This window comes from Chlamydotis macqueenii, chromosome 5, assembly GCF_036417535.1.
Source record: "Chlamydotis macqueenii isolate bChlMac1 chromosome 5, bChlMac1.mat, whole genome shotgun sequence".
NCBI classification, from domain to species: domain Eukaryota; kingdom Metazoa; phylum Chordata; class Aves; order Otidiformes; family Otididae; genus Chlamydotis; species Chlamydotis macqueenii.
The window spans coordinates 62,333,377-62,357,427 of record NC_141560.1 but is presented as its reverse complement, the minus strand read 5'-3'; the positions used below and the strand labels follow the sequence as shown (position 1 = coordinate 62,357,427).

The 24,051-nt window shown below is 38.5% G+C and overlaps 1 protein-coding gene across 1 annotated transcript; it reads right to left on the bottom strand.

Annotated features, from left to right (window-relative positions):
• Positions 1 to 3,941: 3,941 nt before the first annotated feature.
• OVCH2 (ovochymase 2) lies at positions 3,942 to 23,524 on the bottom strand. The gene is made up of 21 exons (XM_086749244.1): positions 23,434 to 23,524; positions 20,979 to 21,088; positions 20,211 to 20,302; positions 18,923 to 19,095; positions 17,867 to 17,962; positions 17,330 to 17,481; positions 16,459 to 16,654; positions 14,938 to 14,961; positions 12,331 to 12,421; positions 12,100 to 12,233; positions 11,577 to 11,717; positions 10,436 to 10,566; positions 9,949 to 10,042; positions 8,978 to 9,109; positions 8,487 to 8,567; positions 7,691 to 7,877; positions 6,265 to 6,334; positions 5,510 to 5,705; positions 5,082 to 5,233; positions 4,594 to 4,762; positions 3,942 to 4,178 (listed from the first exon to the last, which is right to left on the bottom strand). Exons 1-21 carry the CDS (start codon positions 23,522 to 23,524, stop codon positions 4,156 to 4,158), a joined length of 2,535 nt encoding a protein of 844 aa, XP_086605370.1. The 3' UTR covers positions 3,942 to 4,155.
• Between the last annotated feature and the right edge of the window lie 527 nt (positions 23,525 to 24,051).

Sequence of the window (24,051 nt, the reverse complement as noted above, 5' to 3'; positions counted from 1 at the left end):
CTAGATTCTTCCACTGAGGTGCTGCAACTTCTTATTTTCTGACAATATGGTAATGGCATGGCTTTCCATATTTTGCTTTCTTCAATGATCTACCACATATCCATGTGGCAAAAGGATCAAAACGCAAGGAAAATAAAGCAGAACAAAAATAATAGGGACAAGAAATATTCAGATCTCTGAGTCAGAATTTATCCTGATGCATAAATAGGATCAAGTGAAGGATAAATAGGAATTTATCCTATTTTTTTAATTTTTAAGACAGGTCTTTGTCTACTTTGCTATGACTAATAACTGCACAGCTATGCAATTACCAGTGGTTGTGTGAATTGCACTGTTGATAGGGAGCATTAATCGTCCCTCAAGAACAGGACTCTTCCTGGCCTTTAGTAAAAGACTGACAAGTAATGGCGTCTGAGGACATGTAAAGGTAGAGCTTGAGGAACATTTAGAGGTATTTCTTGTTTTCTGTATTAACTATCCCCAATGCTCCTTCAATTTTTGCTGATTATTTTCTTTTCTTTTGAGCCTAAGACAGGGGTTTGGTCTATATAAAACTTCTTTTTTTTTTTCCCCTTCAAAGTACTAAGCCTAATTCTTTCTTCTTGTTAACTTGTCTGACACAGATGCAACATCTACAGTTCCTCTGGCATTACTGCTCAATTCACTCTTTTGAAAGCGTGCAAAGAACCAAGCCTAGTAACTTCAGAAGAAGAACCAACAGTGTTTCTGTACATATAACACATGACAATAAATGGATTACTAAATGAGAAAAAAAAAACCTGCCCTTTTGCCACTTTTCCTTAAAAAGTACAAAGGAAAAAGGGTCGAGGGAAAGAGAAGAAAAATGGGAAGACCACATGAGAATGTAGGTCTGTAGTACCATCTTCTTGTGGTTTAACACCAGCCAGCAACTAAGAACCCGGCAGCTGCTCACTCCCCCTCCCTAGGGGCGATGGGGAAGAGAGTCAGAAAGAAAGGAAAACTTGTGGCTTGTGATAAAGACAGTTTACTAGCACAGTAAAGGAAAATATAATAATACTAATAAGTATAAATAATGCTAATAGAATAGTTTGGGTTGGAAGGGACCTTTAAAGGTCATCTAGTCCAACCCCCCTGCAAGGAGCAGGGACATCTCCAACCAGATCAGGTTGCTCAGAGCCTCTTCCAACCTGGCCTTGAACGTTTCCAGGGATGGGGCATCCACCACCTCTCTGGGCAACCTGTTCCAGTGTTTCACCACCCTCATTGTAAAAAATTTGGTTTTTATATCTAGTCTGAATTTACCTCCCTCTATTTTAAAACCATTACCCCTCATCCTTTCACAACAGGCCCTGCAAAACCTGGGAAGCTGGAAAAAGTCCTTGATCTCTTATCCACAACTAACAACATCAGTGTATTATGAAGATTCTTCACATACCAAATCCCATACTAAATCCAAAACACAGCAGCTACTGGGAAGGAAATCAGCTCCATCGCAGCCGAAACCAGGACACACCTAAATACTATGATCCTTTTGGGCAGACCCACTCTGGAAAGAGAGTCAGGAAATACATGGCACACGTACCTCCAGGCAGAGTACCTCTAAGGAAGGATAATGATGCTGCTGTGCTGTTGCTCCTCTGGCTTCATCGAGGAGGTCACAGGAATAGAAGCAATCAAGAACAGTACGATGCAGTAAGCCACTGTGCTGTCCTAGGCTGGAAAAGGAGGTGATGGCAAAGTAAAAGAATTACGAACCAAGAATTCACACAGGTAATGCCATAGAGTTAGAGATCAACAATGTTTTTAACATTTTTTTAATCTGTGTAGTCAGAACCCAAATTTCAGACAATTGCTTCCTCTTCTGTGCTATTGCCAGACATGCTTTAACAGTGGACACATACTTTTCTATTTTCTGATGAAGATCTTCCCTTTCCAATGGAAGTTACAAAAATGCTCTAGTAACCACCCCTGCAAAGGCTATCTAGGTGCACTGTTGGCAATGTAGTTGGACTCCCAGCATGCATGCCCATGCAGACATACAGAGCAGGAAGAGCTAAGCAGGAAGACTTACCGTCACAGATGCTCGTGTTAACCAAAGGTCAGAACAAAATATTTTTGGACATAGACTTTTATTCTAAATATTTTGCACAGTGCCAATGAATAATGCAATAAGCCTTCATTTGCTTACATATAATGTTATAAAGAAGATATTTTTTCTTGAACGCCAACAGAAGAAGGTTTATATCCAGATTTTAAGCACGTAGGGAACCTGAACCTACCTGAGTAGTCAGGTAGTCTACTAGTATCCTACCTTATGATTCAGGATTCAGGAAAGTCTCATATAACTGTTAAGAATTAAAGTGGACTTCATATAAGTTTTGTAAAAACTAAAATACAATTCCATTACATGAAATTCATTGAAAGTGATTGTTTATTTTTTTTTTTAAATCAGATTTAATTTGCATCGCAAAACAGTTCACAGTTCACATTATTGCTAAGAGATACTGGCAGCTTACAATAGACTAAAAAGATATAACATCAAAAGGAAAACTAGACTACTTGGTAAAACCATACTAGGAGAAACACAAAAGGTCAACATCATGCAGTGAAGCAAAAAGTAAGTACCCTAACAATCAAATGGAAAACAAATAATCAACGATAGCACTCCTAATATCCGAAAAGAATTTTTTTAAGCTATATCAGTTTATCGGCATATAACCACTGCATTCAAAAGGGTAGCACAGCCAATACCACCTGTATTTCTCCCTCCACATTTTTACCCACTGATATCCTTGTATTAGATTAATAAGCAGATAAAAACTTTACAAGTATTTTAAATCATCTTGTTCCTGTTAAGCAAACAAGAAGAGCAGCCAAATGATTTGACACATCTGCTCCCAGCACAGTTAAATTGATATAGTTAGCTAATAGCAACTTCCACCATAACTGAACATTAACAGGCTTCCATAACAAAAAATTACAAAGGAATTGTAATACTTCACCAGGAAATATTTTCATAGTTCCACAGAAAGCTCATGCTTCTGACTATTTTGTGGGCTTTTGCCTAAAACTTTACAGACAAAGGAAGAAACTGGTTTACCATAGTTGTTTGGAAAATAAGGTGGAGGAATTATTTTTTTCCACAGCTACAGAATAAAATTGTATCTTTAAAATAATCAGAAGTCCTAAACTAATGTAATCAAAAAAGTAGGGTTACTGGCACCAGATGCATGGATGAGAAACACATCTCAAGATTTTTGCCATTAATATCAACAGAAACAAAATGAGATATTCTACTTATTTTCTGGACCATGGAGTCAAAGAAGGGTTATGCTTGTGTTACATATACTGCTATCGTACTGATCTGGTTTCTAAACACTAAGACTGTGCACAGAACAGCCTGCAAAGCTAATTGGAGCCTGTCACCACAACGTCTTGTGTAAGCAGCCATTTGAGCATTAAACAAACTGCTATTTACAAGTAAATGCACTCAGTTTGCAGTGTGTGGATTATTATATGCATAGATTAATTGGGATAGCTGTCAGTTCTTGCATGGTGCCAAAGGCCCTGGGCCTGTAACATTTGTCTTTTCAAACACTTCTATCTGTTTAAACAACACACAATTTGTTAAAATAGGAATGACTATATTTAAAATATTTTTTTCCCAGCATTTGGATTGATGCACATCACTAGTGACTAGACAACGTTTTTCTGCTCCTCAGCAATGCACTACTACTGCCGCTGCCCAGCTCCCAGAGCCAGAGGTAACACTCTCATTGACCTTAATGGAAAGATGAGTGACTGCCCCTTCAGTTGTTTTACACACACAGTTATTTAATCTCATTTCTGCAGGACTTTTATGCTCTCCAGAACTATATTCAAGGACATGCTTGGCATATGGTATGTGGTGGTTTAATTTCCCTCTTTCCTTCTAAGGTAGATTAACAGTGTCAGAAGCCTGCAAGTAACTTGTGTCTGCCCCAAGCACACACATGTAAAGCCAAACTCTCAATTCAGGTAGATCAGCAGTAAATTCACCAGGGTAAGTATCAGCTACTTTGGAATCTGTTCATCAGTCATGAACTAACATGCTTTCACCAAATTTTGCCTTCAATGACATTTGTGCTTTGGAAGTGTTTTACAATGTGGTCCATCAGACTGCTCTTTTGATGGTCACGCCATGAAAATGGGGAGATCTACAAAAAGGAGAAAAAAAGAACAGGGTAAACTTGCAAAGATCGTCAACAAAGGCAGCCTGTAAACTTGTGGAAGTGGATCCAGCTGTCATCATGTGTCAGTTCATGTCTCCCTACCTCCTCCCAACCCTGAGAAATGAAGCAGCAAAGCAGCAGTAAGGAAAACATATTCATCAACATGAGAAAAGCAACAGAGAGGGGAATAATAATACATTCGGAAGAAATAAGATTTTCAGAAGTGACTACTGATTTAGATTCATCTCTTCCCACGCATTCACCTAGGGGTATTTTAAACAGTCAAGACTTCAGGAAGTGCTGGACACCCAAATATAAAAATAGCACCCTGGAAAAGACCCCAAATTAAGCATCTAGCAACATCTAAAGGATTCATTTAATCATTTTTTTTCATACATACCACTACTATTAACATTCTGCTTGATCCAGTTAACAAAAACAACAACATTTGTGTATACTCCTGGGTAGCTCTTTCTTCCACATCCCAAGCCCCAGCTGGTGATTCCATGAAGAGTGTAAAATCCCGAGTTATCTTCTGAAGGACAAACTAATGGGCCACCAGAATCACCCTGCACAAGGACAAAGGAATCTTGTTATGAGCTAACATCACTCCTTATGTTTTTAAAATACCAGTTCAGCTACGAGAGGTTCCGGTTTCTTGTGTGTTTGGGGGTTTCTGTTTTTAAAAGGCAGAGAAAGAAATAACCTTTGTTCAAGAGAAGTACCTCTTTTTGTAATATGTCTAATTAAAATCCTACTATTCAGGAATCTTTTACTGTAAATCACCTACAGCTTGTTTGCAAGAAAACAGTTCTCAGTAAGGTTTTAACGCTCCCCTTTTCCAACAAGCCCAAGTGTCAGAAGGCATAGGTGATGTGTGCAACTTACTGTGCATGAGTCCTTGCCTTCTTCCAGAGGGAATCCAGCACAGATCATCCTCTGGGTCACTTTACTGGGAAAATTTACATAATAGCTCTGACATGTGTCGAGTGTCAGGATGGGGACTTCCAGCTGATGCAGTTTTTTCCCCTTTTCTCTGTCTTGAAATAAAAGACATCTCAGAAAGTAGTAGAGGTATGAATTAGTGATTCCAGAAAGAAGCTTTACTCTTCTCTTTTTCAAACGGTCTCAAAATTATCTGATTTCTTTCCTCCCACCCATTCCCCTGGATGTTTAGCTGATCTTACACAAAGGAAAACTTTTAAACGTGTCTGTTCTCTAGGAACCAAATGTATAGACTTAATGAATGTTATAACACAGAATGTAGTATTTAAAACACAGCATGCTCTACTTTCAAAACGACAAACAGCGCATACCTTCTTCATGTGCACCCCATCCTGTGACAACGCACACCCTTGAGGGCTGAACCGCCTCCTCCTTGGCAGGGAGGCACACTGGGCGCACGTAGTGGTTGAATTCTAAGGGCTCGGCCAGTTGCAGTAAGGCGATATCAGAGTCCATAGTGGTCTTGTTAAAACTTGGATGTATAATAAAGTGCTTTACTGACCTTTTCTAGGAAAGCAAGGACATTGACATTTTCTTAAACACTTAGGAATTTGAGTCTTTAAGTAACTTTGGGTTTATAAAATTTTCAAAGCATATGCAAGATGCCTTAAGAGGAGGAAACATTTCAAAGCAGCTATTCAGTGAATCAGCTTTCTAATATTAACAGGTCAAGATTATGCCTCTTGGACATGGATCAGGGAACATGCAGAAAACTCCATCAGGTAAGTGTAGGAAGAGAGTCTTGGAAAAACATTTGTCCAGTTTGCACAAAGGGACATTTGTGCCCCAATTATTCCTGTCTTGGTAACAGTCACCAGAGAATTCAGAGACAATACACTCCTCACTCGCGTCCTCCAGCTTTGGAGTTCATTACTGCTGAAGGCACAGGTCTGTGTTGATATAATTTCTCTGACAGTCACACAAAAGCTGTTGTGTAAATGCAGATTAAGGTCAGTATGCAGGCTGCTCGATTGCTGCATCACGAACAATTTGTGAGATGCATTTACATTAAAAACTATTTTGCAAGACTGATTTATGTTTTATTATTGAGCAGAACTTATAGTACCTGTCTGTATTCTTCCTCTGTAAGTTCATGAAGTCCTGTTACCACCATCCATAAGTCTCTGTATAATTCCCTTAAAAAAAAAAAAAAGTAAATATGTTCTCAGGCTGGTATAACAGCATTCTTGAAACCTGTAATTCTTAACCCCCGCCCTGCTTCAAAATAGGTACTAGGGCCCTACACATTCCTAGGCCAACAGCTCCTGATGCCCACAGTCCCATACAAATCTACAGAATTCCCATTGTCTTCTAGGGGGCATGAAATACTCTCATGATGAGGCAAGTAGGATCTCTCAAACACATATCAAGCCATCATTTTTATACGGCCTATGGGTGCCTGATGCAGAACACAAGGTCTGCACAGTCCACATCATTGAGGGACAGTGCTGGTCCCTAACTTCTTAAAGAAAAAAGTAGGTGACCTCTAAAACTTAACTACCCGTCAAATTATACAAAGAAATGCAACATGAACATTTCATTTCACCCTTCAGTTTCTTAACTGAGCCCTCTTGCTTTCTGAAAACCTACTATAACTCCCTGATGAAATTGCAAACTAATATTTAGAAACTCAGAAGGCAAAGTTCAAAATTCAAAACAGCAGTTGCATTTCAGACCTCCAGTTTTGTTGGGGTGGGGAAGAGAATCAAAGAAATGAAGAATGCCTAGGCATCTTTGGCATTCAGGGATTTTGAAAGCTGACACTCATTTTGAAGTAAATTCAACTTTATTTGAAAACAGGCCAGAAATACCTAATTATCACAGCAATCCTGGGAGGATTTAAAAAAAAAATTTTTATAACCCAAGGTACATTAATTTTAAATTAATGTATTTGTGATTAATTTGAAATTTTAAAGAGTCAGGTAGTGTTCAGCCTAAGAGATTAATAAACAAACTGCATTTGAGAAAGTATTTAAAGAGTTCATATGTCACACATTATCCTTTTGGCTCCTCTCAATAATGACAGAAAAAATGCTATGTAATCTGATTTAACAGATTAATAGGTTCTTAATAAGTGAATGGCATGAACTCTGGGCACAAAAACCTCCTGTATGTCCTCCAAAATCTACACAAATTAAATAATTTTGAATTTTCAGGTCGGTTGATTCTACCTGGATGAAAATACGCTCTGTAAATGGCACAAACACAAAGAAGTTACGTAAGTGATGGAAGACAAGAGACTTTGTATCTTGTCATCTCTTCTGAAAACTGATCTGAATGAAAACCAAGCCTACAGAAGTAGGCTACGTGCTTCCTAAGTATCCATTATGATCCTAATACCTATGTGTGGATCAAAAGAATCCTATGCCAGTGTGAGCTGCAAGTAGGTGGTAACCGAAACTATGCCAGTCACCCTGGGCAGAACCACATTGCTGAGATGCACTGTGCAATTACAAACATTCCCAGGGAAGGGTTCATCCCAACATACTTACTTAGAATTAAAGCAGTGAGCAGCTGTGACAACCCATTCTTTGGCAAGAACTGCTCCTCCACAGATATGCTCATCTGAAATTTGTACACTGACCTGCCAAGGCCATGAGTATGGTACAGCTTCTTCACCTCCAATTATCCTACTGAAGATGAACCTGGGCTGATTTGAAGGCATTCCACAAATATCATCTGAAATAGAAAGCACTGATGTCTCAAGAAGTCTACCCCACAGATTCTCAGGCTTCCCCCTCTCTCCTTTTTTGCTAAATCTTTCAACTTCCCTCATTATAAAGGATCCAAATGTTTAGAGATAGCATGAGGAGATGATCTTAGCAAAAACAGAGCTTCACCAAGATTAAAGCAATTTCTTACCTTCAAAAGTTTTAGTCTCAAACCTACAATGAATATGGACTCCTCCCATTCGCCATAAAATACTGGAGGGAAAAGGGGAAGTTCTACAACACTGGTTATTGTTTTGAACTCCCCTGCACTCTTTTTGCAATTATTTTCACCACAGCAAGTAGGTGTAAACTGACATACAAGCTGAAATAATATCATTGCACTGCTGTAAATGACTTAACAAGATGAAGGAAATAAGAACAATTAGGTTCTGCTATTCTAAAGCTAAAGCATAGAAGTGTTACTATTAATCTTTTTATTCCCTCAAAATATCTTAACGAAAAATTCTGGGACAACTCAGACTGCATCCATTAAATATTTGGAGAAAACACCATTTGGATTATAGTTCAAAAGATACTCCCTCTTCCCATGAAGAAAATATAACTTGAGTTGGCTTACCTGTTGTAACCTGTATTTCTTCTTCAGTCATATCCATATCTTCAAATTCTTCTTCACTAGTTGAATTCAAAGTATCTAAATCTAGCAAATGAAAATAGCAAATGTGTTAGTAGGCTGTGTTGAGTGATATTTTTATTACAAAATCACTTTTATTGACTCTGTTATCATTTTTGTAGAAGGAATAGATTTCTGTGGTAGGAATCTGTGCTATTGCATCTTCACATAGTAGTAAAGTGCCATTTAAAATGCACTAAAATACTCTTACACAAAACAAAACTCTCAGGTTGTGGGTAGATTAATCGTTTCTCTTCACACACTCAATAGGTCTTTTGTTGAATGCCTCCATAGATAGGTTCACAATACCATTTCTTCACTGAAACAATTTATCAGAGGAGAATCTCCTAGAGCAAAATAATTCTATATATTCAGATTCACTAAAGAGCCCTTTGTGCTGCCCCATAGAGGCAGTCTTCCCAAGTTACTTCTATTACCTGTCACACGAACAAAAGAGATTGTAGCCCTGAATCCTTCAAAGGTCTCTGTTTCATCAGAGTTAAAGACAACAAGCATCATAGCAGAGGAGCTCAAAACAGCCGCTGGTAGGGCAAATCCACATGATTTAGCTAAAGATGAGAAAGTAAAAGTTCACTGCAGATTAACATGTACTTTTTCATCCTTACCTCTTAAAACAGTGGGTACCCAATATTCTGTCTATGCCAGCTCTCACACAGGAGGCTAAAAAATGACTAAGCACAGGAAAGGAGTAGAGACAAGCAGACTGAGGCTGAAGAACTCTTCTGTTATTTCTGTCAATCTGTCCTTATTCAGTAATTACCTCATAAGGACAAGGAGGCTCTTGCATTATTTCACAAGAGACCATTGCAGCACTCATGCTCGTAGGTTGCCATTACATAGAGAACACATTAGAAACTTTATTTCACCTTGTTAGTGTTTCAGCACTAGCATCTGCTAGTGCCAATCTATGCACCAGAGCCAGCAAAGTGCTAGAAGTGCTAAAATCAATTAATTGGGAAAGGTCTTCCTCTCATTTAGTGTAAGCCAGGGGAATCTCCAGCAAGGTGGCAAGAACTACATGAATGCTCATCTGGAGTGAAGAACAATTGGACTCTGAAAAGGAGATCTGTTGGGTGCTCTGTGTGCCTGATCATTACTATAAAACCAAATTATTGTGTTATGCCCTTTTCTTCATTTACATGAATTCAGAACTGCATTTCATATAGACTTTAATACACGAAATTGTTCTGTTCTCTGTGGTCTTACCTCTATAAATGCAAGAGAAGCAGCAATACCTGCAAGTATTTTTCAAGGAACTGAAACTAGTATCTATAACATCACCTGAGACTCTAGATGCAAATTTGATTTTTGACTGTAAAACAGGGCTAGTAAAAGCCATAAGAGAAATAGATCATCCCCAAAATATGTCAAAAACCAAAAGTCAAACCAATTTCCTCCTCTTTTCCCACATCTTCATACACAGTCACGGCATCATAAGAGCAATCTTCACTCTCTTCTACTTCAAAAGACTGGTAAGTAAGCTTTAAATTAAAAAAAAAAATAAACCTTGTTGTTAAATTCACAAAAACAATTTCAAAGATCTATTATAGAGTCTTTAGTATTCTCATTTATTCCTTTGGGGCTTGGTTTCTGTGACATTCAAACCTCTCACAGGTGATACACAGCACATTACATTTGCTAGAAGAATCTATCATGATAAAATTTAAACCAGGAAATTCTATTTTACTATAACCTAAAGGACAAATCAAAACCTGTCTGGCTTTTGGGATGAAAAGTAATTTCTCTTAACTGCATCCAGCAGCATTACTCAAGCTTGTGTTACTTGATCTTGCTTGTCTTTAGCTGCATAATTTCAGGTTAACTCTATGGTGCCCACTTCCATTCTGTAGACACGGGAAAGGCTCATATTATACCTTGATTACATGGCCCTCTGGTGCACAAATAATCCACTGACAGTCTGCCAGGTTGCTGTAGTGCTCTGGGTAGTGCATGCTTTGTAACACTCCTTCTTCATAAAGGACAGCTAAGGACTCACAGCCAGAATCTGGAAATCCAGGAAAACAAAAATGGAGTCACTGTGATTTTCTATTAAGTCATTCACAAAAAAAAAAACCACCCAAAAAAAACCAAACCAAACCAAAACAAAACAAACAAAAAAAAAAAACAACAGAAAAACTCTTGTGATGCTTTCACACAGCTGAGAAAGAGAATAGGACAAGAGCAAGAAGCCAAAGCCTTCAGTATGAAAAAGATGCAAAGAAAAATTTTAATCTGTTCCCAGGTGGAAGAGCAATTCCATCCATGACTACAGCATTTCTCTTTGGCCACAGGCAGTGTGCCACTGCAGGCACAGGTACCTGTGTGGGGTGACAGAAGAGCAGGACACAGGCATGTCAGAAGAATATTTGCCAACTTTCTTTAGAAACGGAGACACAAAATGCAACTAGTGGATGTGTCTTCCTGATGGGCTATGCAGTGGCAAGGCCCCTCAGAGGGGATTCCTCGCTACACTCTGCAAACGAAAGAAACTGATTGGAATAGCTGCAGAAACAAGAACAACAGATGCTTGTCTGTAACTGGATTGTCCAGACTTAGCAGATGGCCCTTGGGCCTGCTGCCTGTTGATGGTGAACCACTCTGCACAGCAAAACTGGAAGCAATTCTGTACTACATGTATCTTAGCATGCTCCCCCCAGGAAAGCATGCTGGGGACTAGCAAAGCAGCCTCCAACTGGAAATTCTGCTCATTTGACTAATCTTATTAATTAAGTCTTAAAACATTCCAGAAGTAGGGAAGGAAATGAGATCTTGTATAAAGTGGATGGAGAAGAGGCAAAGTTAAAGGAGGGCTCCTCTGAACAGCATCTACCCTATCTCTTTCTGGCATCCCAGTTTCTCCACAATGTCACACAGCAGCCTAAGCACACTTCCCTTGTTCATAACATCATCCACATGGAAAAATCATAGTAGCTTCCTCTGATTTCTCTTATCCTGAATTTTTTTTTCAGGCCACCACCCAGGAGTGCAGACAGGTCTAACTAGAGTTAGACTTACCAGGAAGAATATCTGTTGTAAGAGCTTTGTAGGTCATAGAAAAACCAGTTCCATAATCCTTGTTGTCAGAAACAAATTTCAGCCTTATACTATTGGAGCCAATCAAAATAGGTAATGGAAGATCTTCTCCACAGAATTTTCCTGAAATATAGTATTAGAGAATAATCACCATTTAAAACCTTTAGTCACTTGAGAATACTCACATGTACCATTTTTAGTACGTGGCTATAAAATTCTAAAGATTAAAAGGAAATTGCCTATCTATTCCTCTATATTCTCTATTAATCCATTACCCCAAATGAAAGATGCATGTGATTAAAAAATTAAGAACACAACTGATACAATTTCCTACCAGGCATTTTCTATTCTTTTCCCCTCCCACCCTGTTTAGTTTAGATCATATGTCACAATGTATTCATCATGAAAATGTATGTAAAACATAACCAACTGCAATGTCCCTGTTGGCTATACTTAAAGAGTACACTGACAGATTATTTCAAAGAGTAAGGAGACAGCAACTCACCAACAAGTCTGTCATCTTTTGAATAGACTGATAAAGAATCATAGGCACAATATGTTTCTGGCTCTATATCAAAATGGGAAAAACGAAGCAATATATAATTCCCTTCTGGTACAAATAGAGTCCATATACACAATCTGGAACAACAAATTAGTTCCTGTTCACAAAACTGAAACAACAAAAAAAAAATCAGATACATCAGGTATGGGGAAAGATCATGTTTTGTCTACTTACTGGTGGTTTTGATAGAACTGTCTGGAACTGCCAGGAAAATGTAATTCTCCTTCACTGTCAGGGAGTTTGCCATCCTGAATGCTACAAAATGCTGCATTGTAGAGTTAAAACAAAATTAAAGGAATCAGGTTTGACACATAGGAAGTCATCTGTTCCACCAAAAATCTCAAACACTTACAGAATATTGTGAGACTCAAGAGTGCTCAGCTGCACGTTGTTTCTGCTAGCAGACTGATGTTGAGTATTCTCTGGTCTCTCTTTTATTTGAATTATGGTAAGTCAGTTTTAAAACACATAACTTGGGAGCAAAAATAAAGCACCGCCAATGCAGTATCATATTTTATTTTAAATATGGCAGTGCTTGCTTTTTACTTTAAATAAACTATTTATTAAATGAGGATTTCAGTATAAATATTTTTCAGTGACGAAAAATGTAAATCTCAGGACATAAGAAAAGTGTTCATTGCTATGTTATAGCAGGAGACTTTTGCAACAGTACAATATGATATTAAAGACACTTTAACAGAAGAAGCTTTCCTCCCCAGAGAAGTGTCACTAGAAATATAATTACTTACAAAAAATATCTCCTCTTGCTTTTCCATCTCCTTGCAAGGTAACCCAGTAAGACATTTATCAAGAACTATGTATATGAAAACAAATTTAAGGAGTCATATACTTACAAGATTATCTTACCTGAAGGGTCCAAGGAAGACCAGTACAAAATTTCAAAAGCCACAAACAGCACTTACATACCCAATTCTCACTGGCCACAGCAAGTTTATACAAACTGACTGTGTGCCCAAGCTCATTGATCACCTGAGAAATCTCACTCTAGATAGTTAAAATTAAAATTTTACGATCTAGTTGACAAGAGTTGTTTCTAGTATCTTTATGTGAACGTGTACCTAGAGGAACAGAGTGTCCGACAGGAGCATAAACATGGCAAAATCAAAGTAAGGCTTCAATTAAAACATGTTACATTCGAGACTGGGTTTTGTGGGGGTGTTTTTTTGCATTTTATTCAGTAAAATAGATATCAGACAAGTCATCATAGACTGCAAAAGTGCTACTAATTTACCTCATACTTTCTATTAAAAATCTATATTTTTATAGAATCAACTTCATTAACTAGATTTCATGCATTATTGAGGTTTTGTTCTACATTTTTCCCATTAATTTTATTTGCATTTCAATTAAAATTTTTTTTTAATATATGTAGCTGTCTTAAGGAAAAATCTGTTTCGAAGTCACCAGTACATAAGTATGACCCTACATAAGTAATTGTGGTGGTTTTTTTTAGTGAGGGGGGGGCCTAAGATGGTAGCTTCTGTAGGAAACTGCTAGAAGTCGCTCTCCTTTGTTCAGTGGACTCAGCTGGGCCTAGGGCAGACCTGCTGCTGGCCAAGGCCGAGCCAATTGGTAGCAGAATGTTCCATGATAACGCCTCTGCGATAACATATTTAAGAAGGGGAAAACAAAAAAAAAAAAAAGAGAGAAGAGAAGATGTGAAGAAGCTGAGCGGGGGCACAAGCGCAGAGGGGGAGGCGCAGGCCTCATGGGCCTTGCAGGCCTCACCCTCTGGCCTCTCGCCAGGTGGCCGACTGGGCCCAACTCGGTCCGGCCCAGCTGCAAGAAGTGGAGAGGAGATGAGAAGTGAATAAGATGTAAAAAAGATCCTGAGAGACATCTGCCAGCCTGTTGTGAGGAACGGCTGCAGACGCCAAGGTCAGTGAAGAAGGAGGGGGAGGAGTAATGCGGCTCCTGGCCAAGATTCCCCTGCAGCCTGTGGTGAAGACCACGGTGGAGCAGGTTGTCCCCCTGCAGCCCATGGAGGTCCACGGAGGAGCAGAGATCCACTTGGAGCCTGTGAAGGACCCCGTACCGGGGGAGGTGGATGCCTGAAGGAGGCTGTGGCCTGTGGAGGGCCCGCTGGGACAGCCATTCTGGAGGGACTGCACTCCGTGAAAGAGATGACCCACGCCGGAGCAGTTTCAGGAAGGACTGTGGCGTAGGGGTGGGACCCCACAACGGAGCACAGGAGGAATGTGAGGAGTTCTTCCCCCGACCATGAAGCAGCGGCATGAAACAACGTGTGATGAACTGACTGCGACCCCCATTCCCTCCTCCCTCCTGTGCCACTCGGGAGGGGAAGGTAGTAGAGATAATGTTAAGCTTGGGAAGAGGGAGGGGTGGAGGGAGGTTATCTTGTTCTCTGTCTCATTGTGCTGCTGTTTGTAGTAATAAATGAATAGTTTTCCCCAAGTCGAGTCTGTTTTGCCCGTGACGGTAACTTTAAGGATTTCTCCCTGTCCTTATCTCAAACCTCAAGTCGTTTTTCCTTATATTATCTCCCCCTGTTCTCTCAGAAGGTGGGGGGAGTGAGAGAGAGACTGCGTAGTCTGGTCCCAATCGGGGCTGAACTACAACAGTAATTTTTTTTTACAGACTCAGGAGGAAAAAAGTATGTATTCAAAGTATACATTCAAAAGTGCTTTGATGAGTCAAGCTTCTTTACATTGCTTCCATCATAGATTATTTATCAGACTATTTCAGGGTTTTTTTATGCTCTAATACAGATAGAATATAGTGAAAAAATACTGTACTCACCTGTGGAGCTTTTCATTTTCAGATCTAATAAAGGAGGGATAGGGAAGGAGGTGGAAAAAGAATAAATTACTGTCATTTTATATTCACAAAGTAGGCTTTTTTAAATCCGTTTGAAACGGTAATTTTACACAGCTTGCACTGAGGCAAATTCAAATGCTTCTTCGGGACATAGTGCCTACAATAAATTAGGCTTAGAATGAAAACAAAATTGCCTGTTCAGACAATGCTGACTTTGCAATAAACAATTCTGGAGTAGCCACTCCTGGAATTAATCATACATTGATAGGCCACTGATCAGTGTGAGTGGCACAGTACGCTCCTTTACGTACATGTTGAGTAATCGCTATACATTTCAGGTAAGGTTAGCAGAATCCAACTGCTGGCATCACGTCAGGGGCACAGAGACATTAAGCCTGACAGCAATTACAGTTAAGATCTTCTGCACCAGTGTGACAGCATAAAATACCAAGCAAGCAAAACGTAGTGCAATACAATTCAAAATTGTGTTTACACTTTACCTACCAAATCGCTTTTTCTGTTTGCGGGAGCTCACACACTTTAATTACCACAATAGCTAATCATATTTTTTTCCCTGATAATAAAATGGGCCAACCAGTAATTTTTTAATAAAAAGACCCTGTCTCTCTTGTCTTTTTCTTTTTTTTTTTTGAGAACCAAAATATTTTTCAGAAGCTAAACCCTTTTCATTTTTCTCCAACATTATCAGGGTTTATTTTTTCAATCACCACTTGAAGCTAGTTTCTAATGGAAAAGGTTTTTTTTCCCCCCCTCAATTTTTTTTCTTATCATTAACTAGCAAAAACTCTTAAACACCCCTCCTCAGTTTTTCAGATCTTTGCATAAATTTTAAGACAATCTCCAATACTTTTTAACAAAAACAGCCCAAACTGGAAGAAAATATTAATTCATTTTCTTAACATTCTGAATGAAGTTCATCCCTGGACAGACTGTCATTTATATCTCCAGCTCCATGACTTTGGAAGCAATGGATAATTTTCATGCTGTTCCCCTGCACAGAGGAAATCAAAAATGCTTCCAAGAGCATGACATTTCCCCATGTAGTCAAATGTCTGATCCAACACATTTTAGCTGAGAAAAATGACAAGTGACTTTGAAGAGGTGCATTTCGCATTTCAGACACTTTCAACTGGTGAATTTCCACTTAAAAACAAAAATATCGGGCTAACTGGCTAGACAAATAAAAGGACCATTCTTAAATTTAGTAAATAATAAAAAAATATATATACACACACATGTATAGTCCAAGTAGGAGGTAAAGTGGAAGAGAAGCAAACATTTACAGGGCTTTCAATGTGTTTTTGGCAACTGTCTATCAGTACCATATACTTAAAGGCATTGTGAAATGTTATAGTGCTTTGCCAGGAAAAATGGGGAAAATATAGGTGCTGTATCTTGAAAAAGATACAATTAAATGAAATACTATTATGAGACAAAAGAGTTGTCAAAAATGAGGGACACATTACTGTGGAGACTTAATACCAGCACTCATGTTCTCCTGAATCCAGGAAAGCACCACACTGAGGTCTGTGAATATTCCCGGAGATCCTCTGTGGTAATGTTTCTTCTTTTCGTTACTTATCCAGCCACGAGCACATCCCATCCCCCAGGAGATCACACCAGCGAGAGTCCAGGCACCATGCTTACGTCGGCACAAAAGAGGACCTCCGGAGTCTCCCTGTAAAAAACAAGTGAAAGCTCACAACCCATAGCTTACAAAAATGTGTGCATACCACTGAGCAAGCCTTAAAGAGTTTATTGAGTCCTCTTCTGTGCCACACTAAGAAGTCTGCAACATAAGGAATAGTAATTTAAAAAAAAAATAAGTGAAGAAAGACACTTTTTAATTGTGTTTTGTCAGAATTGTCAAGAGGGGGAGAGAGAGACTAATTCCTTCATGGGTACACATCTATTGTGTTTTAGCATGTAAAAAAGAATGAGGAGCTTTTTTTTTTTTTACCCCCGTGACAAGCAACAATCACTTTAACCTTTATCTCGCTTCCTATCCTTCCTGTAATCCAAGGCAATACTTTCTACTTTCCTCCTTAGGATCTTACCAATATTAACTAATTAAGTTATCAAGTGTTCCTAAGTTAGAAAGCCCTAAGCATTATTGCACTGGGACACATTGCAAAATTTCTCTCAGGAGCCTGCCATAATACTCATATAATAATTAAAAAGGAATCATATATTTAAGTGCAGTGCCCCATACAGAACCTTTGGAAAAATTAAGAAATCAGAATAAAAACACTCGAACTATGGCATTTTACAGTCTATTTATTCATGTAGGCACACAGAGCCTTGAGCTTCTGAGAAACACTTGTAGGTACAGAAGGCCCTCTGTTCAGCTGACCTGACAGGCATCTTTTCCTCCATCGGGAAATCCAGCACACATTACAGTGTCACCTTGGATGGGTTTCTTTAAAGTTGATAATGCTCTTGAACACTCCTCACTGTTTAGGATTGGTAGATTGACTTCATATAAGACCTGAGGGAGTACTCCATCTGAAATACAAAAATTGTTCATAAGAAATACTGAAAGGTGAACTTAATGTCACTGCTAATACCCCCAAAAAAGAGTTTTAAACTTGCTCCGAGTCATTTTATGGTTACATGAACATCCAGTTTTGTCCATATAAGTAGTTTTACTTTAATAAATTTCAAAATCTTTCAAAACTGAAATACATGCCTACAGATTGTAGTGATCCATTTTGAGATAATTCACAGATAGGCATAGAAGCTACCAAAGATCCCATTTTGAGATTACAATTCTTATGACCAGTCGATATTTTTTTTCTGGTCTGTTTATGATCTATGCAATCAAGCTCTCAGCTTCAGAAATAAGACACTGAAAAACCTTTATGTCAAAGAAGTGACTCGAGTGGCTTACTCTCATTTAAACGGCCCCAACCACAAGCAGTGCAGATGTATCCTGCCTCAAACTTTTCACCGGGATCAGGAAGACATGCTGGTAAAACTGATGAACCTACCACACATGGACATGAATATTATTGGTAAGTATTTGAAAGAACAGCAGCAAAAAGCTTCCTTTCTGAGTTAGTTTTTTAAAACTAAAAACTATTGTTATTTTTGTGGCATCTGGAATTTAACAATTTATCTGTGTCTCCCCTTTGTAGTGTTTTGGATCTGAAAAAGAAAGCCACGAGCATCACAAGCTTCAGCCCAGGCCTTGCCATTCAGCTTAAACTTGGCTGCTATCATGATCCAAACTTCCTTTAGAAAAAGCTGTCACTCAGCTTTGTGATGGCAAAGACAGAGCAACCTAGTGACGTGAGCTGGAGTCTTTGGAAGAGCGAAGTGTCAGGTGGACTCTCCTGAGCATCTCAGATTACGTGAAACCGATGTGAAGTAGCCTTTCAGAAAACCTGACTGTAAGGTAAAGTTAGTGTACAGCTGAGAAATGGCTCACAGGCCAGGAACCAGGGAAGTAAGAGCTGTCCCCGCTCACCTTCCCCTTCCAGCCCCCTGGGCGAAGCACCCTGCCACTACTGCAGTCTGTGGGAAGGGGAAAGAGGACAAATAGCAGAGGAGGTGTCAGGCACAGACAGTACACTCTGAGCTCTGGTCTAGCCTTTTGACTAGCCTTACCGTTCACCACAGGCAGAAATCTCCACCTACATCTTAGATAAAAAATAAAAACACCTATTTGGTCAAATTTTAATCTCCTGCGTACAAAGAACAGCAGCTTTTCATCTAAGGGAGGATTAGGTCTCAAGAAGACCATTTAATTCAACTGATACATTTTTCTGACATATCTCTAGTATTTTAAATACTTCAGTTGCAAAATACTCTGGAGATTTTTAGTGATATAATCTGACATCTGGGAGATGTGTTTAAACTGAGTTTCAATACTTTTTTACAGCATGTGGGAGAAAAACGCCTTACCTTCCCCCCTGAAAAAGATCACAGATAACTATGGCCTTACTGAAGTTGAATGCTCCATCCAGCTTCAGAAGGGCAATGTCATAGTTCATCGGCCTTCTAGGGTCAAAGTTTGGATGCTTAATGATGTATTTAACAGGGAGTGTCTGCTCGCCATTTTCCCTGATCCTCAAATCATGCTCTCCTGCAGTGACATTCAAATACTGGAGTAGGTTCCTATAGAATAGAAAAATAAAAGTTCAGCTACAGAATCTTCAAAATGAAAGGAAAAAAATAGGGTTTTTAAACAGAAAAGGTATTACTACTGATACATTTAATCTTCACATTTAGACTTATGGTCAGCAAGAGCTGAGTATGCCCTGCAGTAGAAATTGGGAGATGAAAAGGACTGAGAAGAAAGATCATTTAGCTACACTCCTGACTGTGATTTGGTGGTCCACTAAGGAATCAAGTCCTCTTACTGAGTTTAAAAATGTTCGGTCACACTGCTTTTTGAAGGAGAAGGAAAGATTTGGACATAGGAATGTACAGACAAAATAAGAACACTTCCCTAGCATTCTCAGTTTATACCTTAAAAACATAGTGAATCCTGCTTTAGGGCTTCTAGTATCAGATCAAATGTGCAGCAAGGAAACAAATAGCAATCATTATAAACTTTTTATTCCGCTTCAAATTTTTCACCAAACTTGAAGATTTACTTCTGTCAGGAGGCTTTGTGTTGATATTCCTTGCCGTTCTATAATTAATATAAACTCTGCAGTTATTGGCTAATTTGACCAAGATGCGATCACATACAATGTCAGATACAAATCAAATTTATACTGTCAGGTGATCCATTAGTACAAAGATTCAGCATTAATCATACGGAATTAGAATCTCAGTGAAGCCACCACAGAATTAGGACTGAAATCTTCCATAGAACATTCATAGACCTCCTTTTTTTTTAGCACTAAAGCTGAAAGTCATCAGCACGCAAGAGGTCAGTACTATATCCATTCACCATTTAATTGCATATACTCTGTCAGTTGCTGCTTCTGGAAAAAAAAAGATTGCAGTCACCTGTAAATTATAGTTAGGTACAGATTTTTATCTACACTTTCAAGATCAGTCTCAACCAATCCCTGTAAGTTTATTTTACTCTTAATTATTTTTGAGATGTTCAAAGGTTTAGTACTTTCTCCCCTTCTGTTAAAACATGGAAAATACAGGTTACAAATGAAAGGGCAGCACTTGTAAGTAATCGCCATAAAAAGATGCTGCATCACACACACAATTTTACAATCAATGTTTTTCTGCACCTGCAGCCTGACCCTGAAACATCACATCCATACCTGTCTAAGACGCAGTGAGCTGCCGTGACCACCCACTGAGCAGAAACAATGGTGCCTCCACAGAAGTGCTTTTGCCTTCGTTTCAAGGAAACCTGCATCACATAAAGAAGGCGTGTCAAATAAAGAAAATCTTTATATCTGCTCTGATGTCATTTGGGGAAGAAAGGAGAGTACATGCAGGTACTCTCTGAAGATGCACATTGCTAAAGTACATGCTGCATTTCAAGCAAACACACTTTCATGGCATTCTTGTGGTCCTTGAATCTAAGAGATCATAAAGCTTGCTGTTCCCCTCAGCTGTGACTTGGTACCTGGACAAAAGCAACACACATGTAATAAATGCCTAGTCACTGAGGTGACACGCTGTAAAGGTTACCAGTTAGTTGAGAATTTTTCCTTTGCAGGTCACTGGGAGCAGTGCAAATCCATGATGCCTGAGTAGTCACGGACTGGAGCTGGTGTCCTTCAGTGTCCTTCTATTTTTGAGCAGTTTCACCTACACCTCTTTACAATAGACTAATCTATAGATGCTCTTTCAGAAAGAATGGTAAACAAAATAATAAACAATAAGCAAAAGTTTCTTGGAGAGCAGGATAGGTTCTGTGTCCTCCCCGCCTGCTTTACTGCTTTTAATAAAAGCAGAGTGGAGCTTAACAGCACACCATTAAGTGTCAGTAAGCACAAAATATACCTGTTTTCTTATTTTCTCATTTCTACGAAAAGTCAGGGTTTTCTTCTGAAGATGAAACCACATTTGCTTGTGCTAACCTGCCATGGATGCGAGCCTTGTTTCACCTGGTTTCCCCCAACAATCCGAGTGAAAAGGTTCAGGTAACTCCAATATTTTGTCTCTTCAACTTTCTGCCCACACTTAGGATCTGAGGAGTAAAAGTAGGAAAGATTTAGTCTGGATTTAAATTTTTCTACTTTTTAGTAACATAGAAGTGGAAGGCATAGCCTGGCATAGAGGTCAGTGCAATCTCTCTGCCACAACGGAACCTTCTTAAAATTCCTAATACAAACTTCCCAGACTAAGGCTAAACTGGGCTAAGAAAAAGGCAATGTACTTTATTTTGCAGAAATTCTCCAAATAAGCATTTTTTTTGTTTAATTGTCTAACAGATATTAAATTTTGCTTTCTATGAGAAAACATGTGTGTATGTTAATGTTCTGATTAGGTCCATGCTTACTTGAACTTTCTGAATGTCGTTTTCAATCAAGTTTTGGAATTATTTGAGGACTAAATCACTGTTTCATTATTGCTTTCAGAAATCTTTTTACATTCAGCATTTGTACTTAAAATATTTTGAACAAATGGGGTCAAAACGCACAGTATACACACCTGGATGACCAACAACAGTGGCTAAATTTCTCCAGAACATCTACTATTGGACTGACTTTATTTCTTCTTAGCTTCTTGTTATCATCTAGTATGGCTAAGTAAAGCTGATAATATTTATGTACTGGTAAAGGAATATATTTATAGAAACAAATATTTGTGGTGATAACTACTGATTTGGTAGTATTTTAAGAAAGACAGAAGCAAAGAAACCAATTCTGCCAAGCAGCACATTGTAACAGAGGAATTCTTTGTAGTGCACTTCCCAAACTCAGCAGGGGCCAGAATTATTTTTTTCTTAAAGCTGTATGAAAACTCAATGAAGCCAAACACATTTCTCATACATTTCACTACAAATTCTGTTAAACACCACATTGGGAAAAATTTAGCATCCATGAACTTGGAAGAGCTTGTTGTTCTGGTAGATAGGTAGCTGTATTCAAAGGATGGAAGACCAATACTTGTATACACTATCTAGAAAACGTGGAATCCTCCGAACGGTAAAATGCAGCTTACAACACCTATTAAAAGGAGTTTGCAATAATCCTCAGGACAAGCATGGCTGGTGCAAATGATTACAGTGTCACAATAATGCTGACACAATGCTACTTACCCTAGCTTTTAAATGAAAAAGGCTTTATATAGAAATGATCTGGTTAATTTACCTGATTTTTTTTTTTTCATTCTTTCCTAATTCTCACTGCACTCACCTTTTTCCCATGTGTAAAGATACAGTGAGGAAAGAGAAAAGAGGAAACAGAGACAAAATTTAAAAAAAATAGGATTTAGATTTTACCAAAAGGAATTCAGTGTTGGGGGGGGGGGGGAAATTGGAGTCACAAACTAAAACTTTCCTTTTTTCTTTCAGCATTGAATAAGTCTATTCTCCTAACATATATATGAGTAGTTTAAAAGTTACAAGTTAATATTTATATTAATATTATACCAAACTTACATTATCTATATTTTGACAAACTCTAAATTTATCTGCTCCATGGCATTTAGATACCCAAGAGATTCCTGCCTGATTTACAGACTGCTTCAGGACCAATGTCATTCACTGGTCAGATGAGAGATTTCTGTGTAAACTGCATCACATCCATCTGCATGGCAGACACTGAAGCAAGAGAATAGCATTCTACAGAATACTATGCTTTGCGCTGCTTAAGTGAGGAACTACTTATAATGATTCAGATACCACATCTGTTTTGACAGCCAAAAGAGTTTTTACAATGAAAACAAGTGATTTGCAGAATTTAGGAAGTCAAGCTGTAAATTTCCCTTTTTTACTACTGGAAATTTAAAATGGAAAGAAAATGGTTATGCAAACAACCAAGATCCAATTTCCATTCTGGTTCATTATAAATCAGTAAATCTTCACAAAGGAAACAGGAACAATTGCAATCACAAATTACTCTGAAAAACAAGAATATTCTGGATTTTAAGATGTAAGACAACAGAATAGAGAACTCACTCTACTTTGTTTGCAGCCCATGGGTAACATGCTAAGCCAAGATCTTAATTAACTTGCTGCAAATCTAAGAGTACTTAATTTTATTTATTTAATTATAAATCATATTTATTTAATGTTATTAATTCTGAATCATCAAGGAATCAGATATAAGTTTCACAAGAATTACTCATTAAAAGATAACTCTCAGTTACAGACTTGGAGTGGAACAAAAGCAGAGAATGAAAACTAGACCAATTATTGTAACGCTACCTCGCATCTAGGTCTACGAGCTCTTAGGGTCAAAAACTTAAGGGGTGAAACCAGTGCAGCTTCTTTATTTCAGCACTGACTCCCAGGCTTGTCCCTGCCTACGAACAAAACCATTAGTACTCAGAATACTGTTAAAGCTAGATGTGGCATTTTCATCTTACCTTTCTGAAGAGCGGATGGCAGAGCACGAAACCCTGTAATACAAACTATCGCCGTCAGGAATAACGGCAGCTTTCTGGGGGCACTGCGCATCTTGGGGTGCTACAGGACTGAGTGAAAACAAGGAAAGTTTTTAGAGGGAAAAAGAAGCCTAATACTATACTGCAGGAGAACAGCAACTAATTGAAGTAGAAGTTACTCATTAATCCAGCCATAAGGCACTTACCTGCACAAGTAAGTTTTCCAAATTTAACAGAGCATGATTCTTCTATATGCCATTACTGAAGTCTTTGCTGTAAAATACTAGCTAAAATCCTCCCTAAAACTATTTTTTTTTCAGGCAAAATGACAAAATGAACTTAGTATTGCATGCTTTGCTAGTAACACTTACCCAGACTGATCTGCACATTCAAGTAGAAGACACATGAACACAGTGTCAGCTGCTATTTGCCCTTACAATTTGTACAGCTCTTGAAGAGCCAATGCTTTATATTTCCTACACAATTTATATTTCTCCAATTTCACAGACCTGAGAAACATACCAGGAGTTTACAGTTTTGTGGGCAGCATGCTCAGTGTTGTATGAGACAAAGATAGCTCTCTGCATCAAAGTGTCGTTT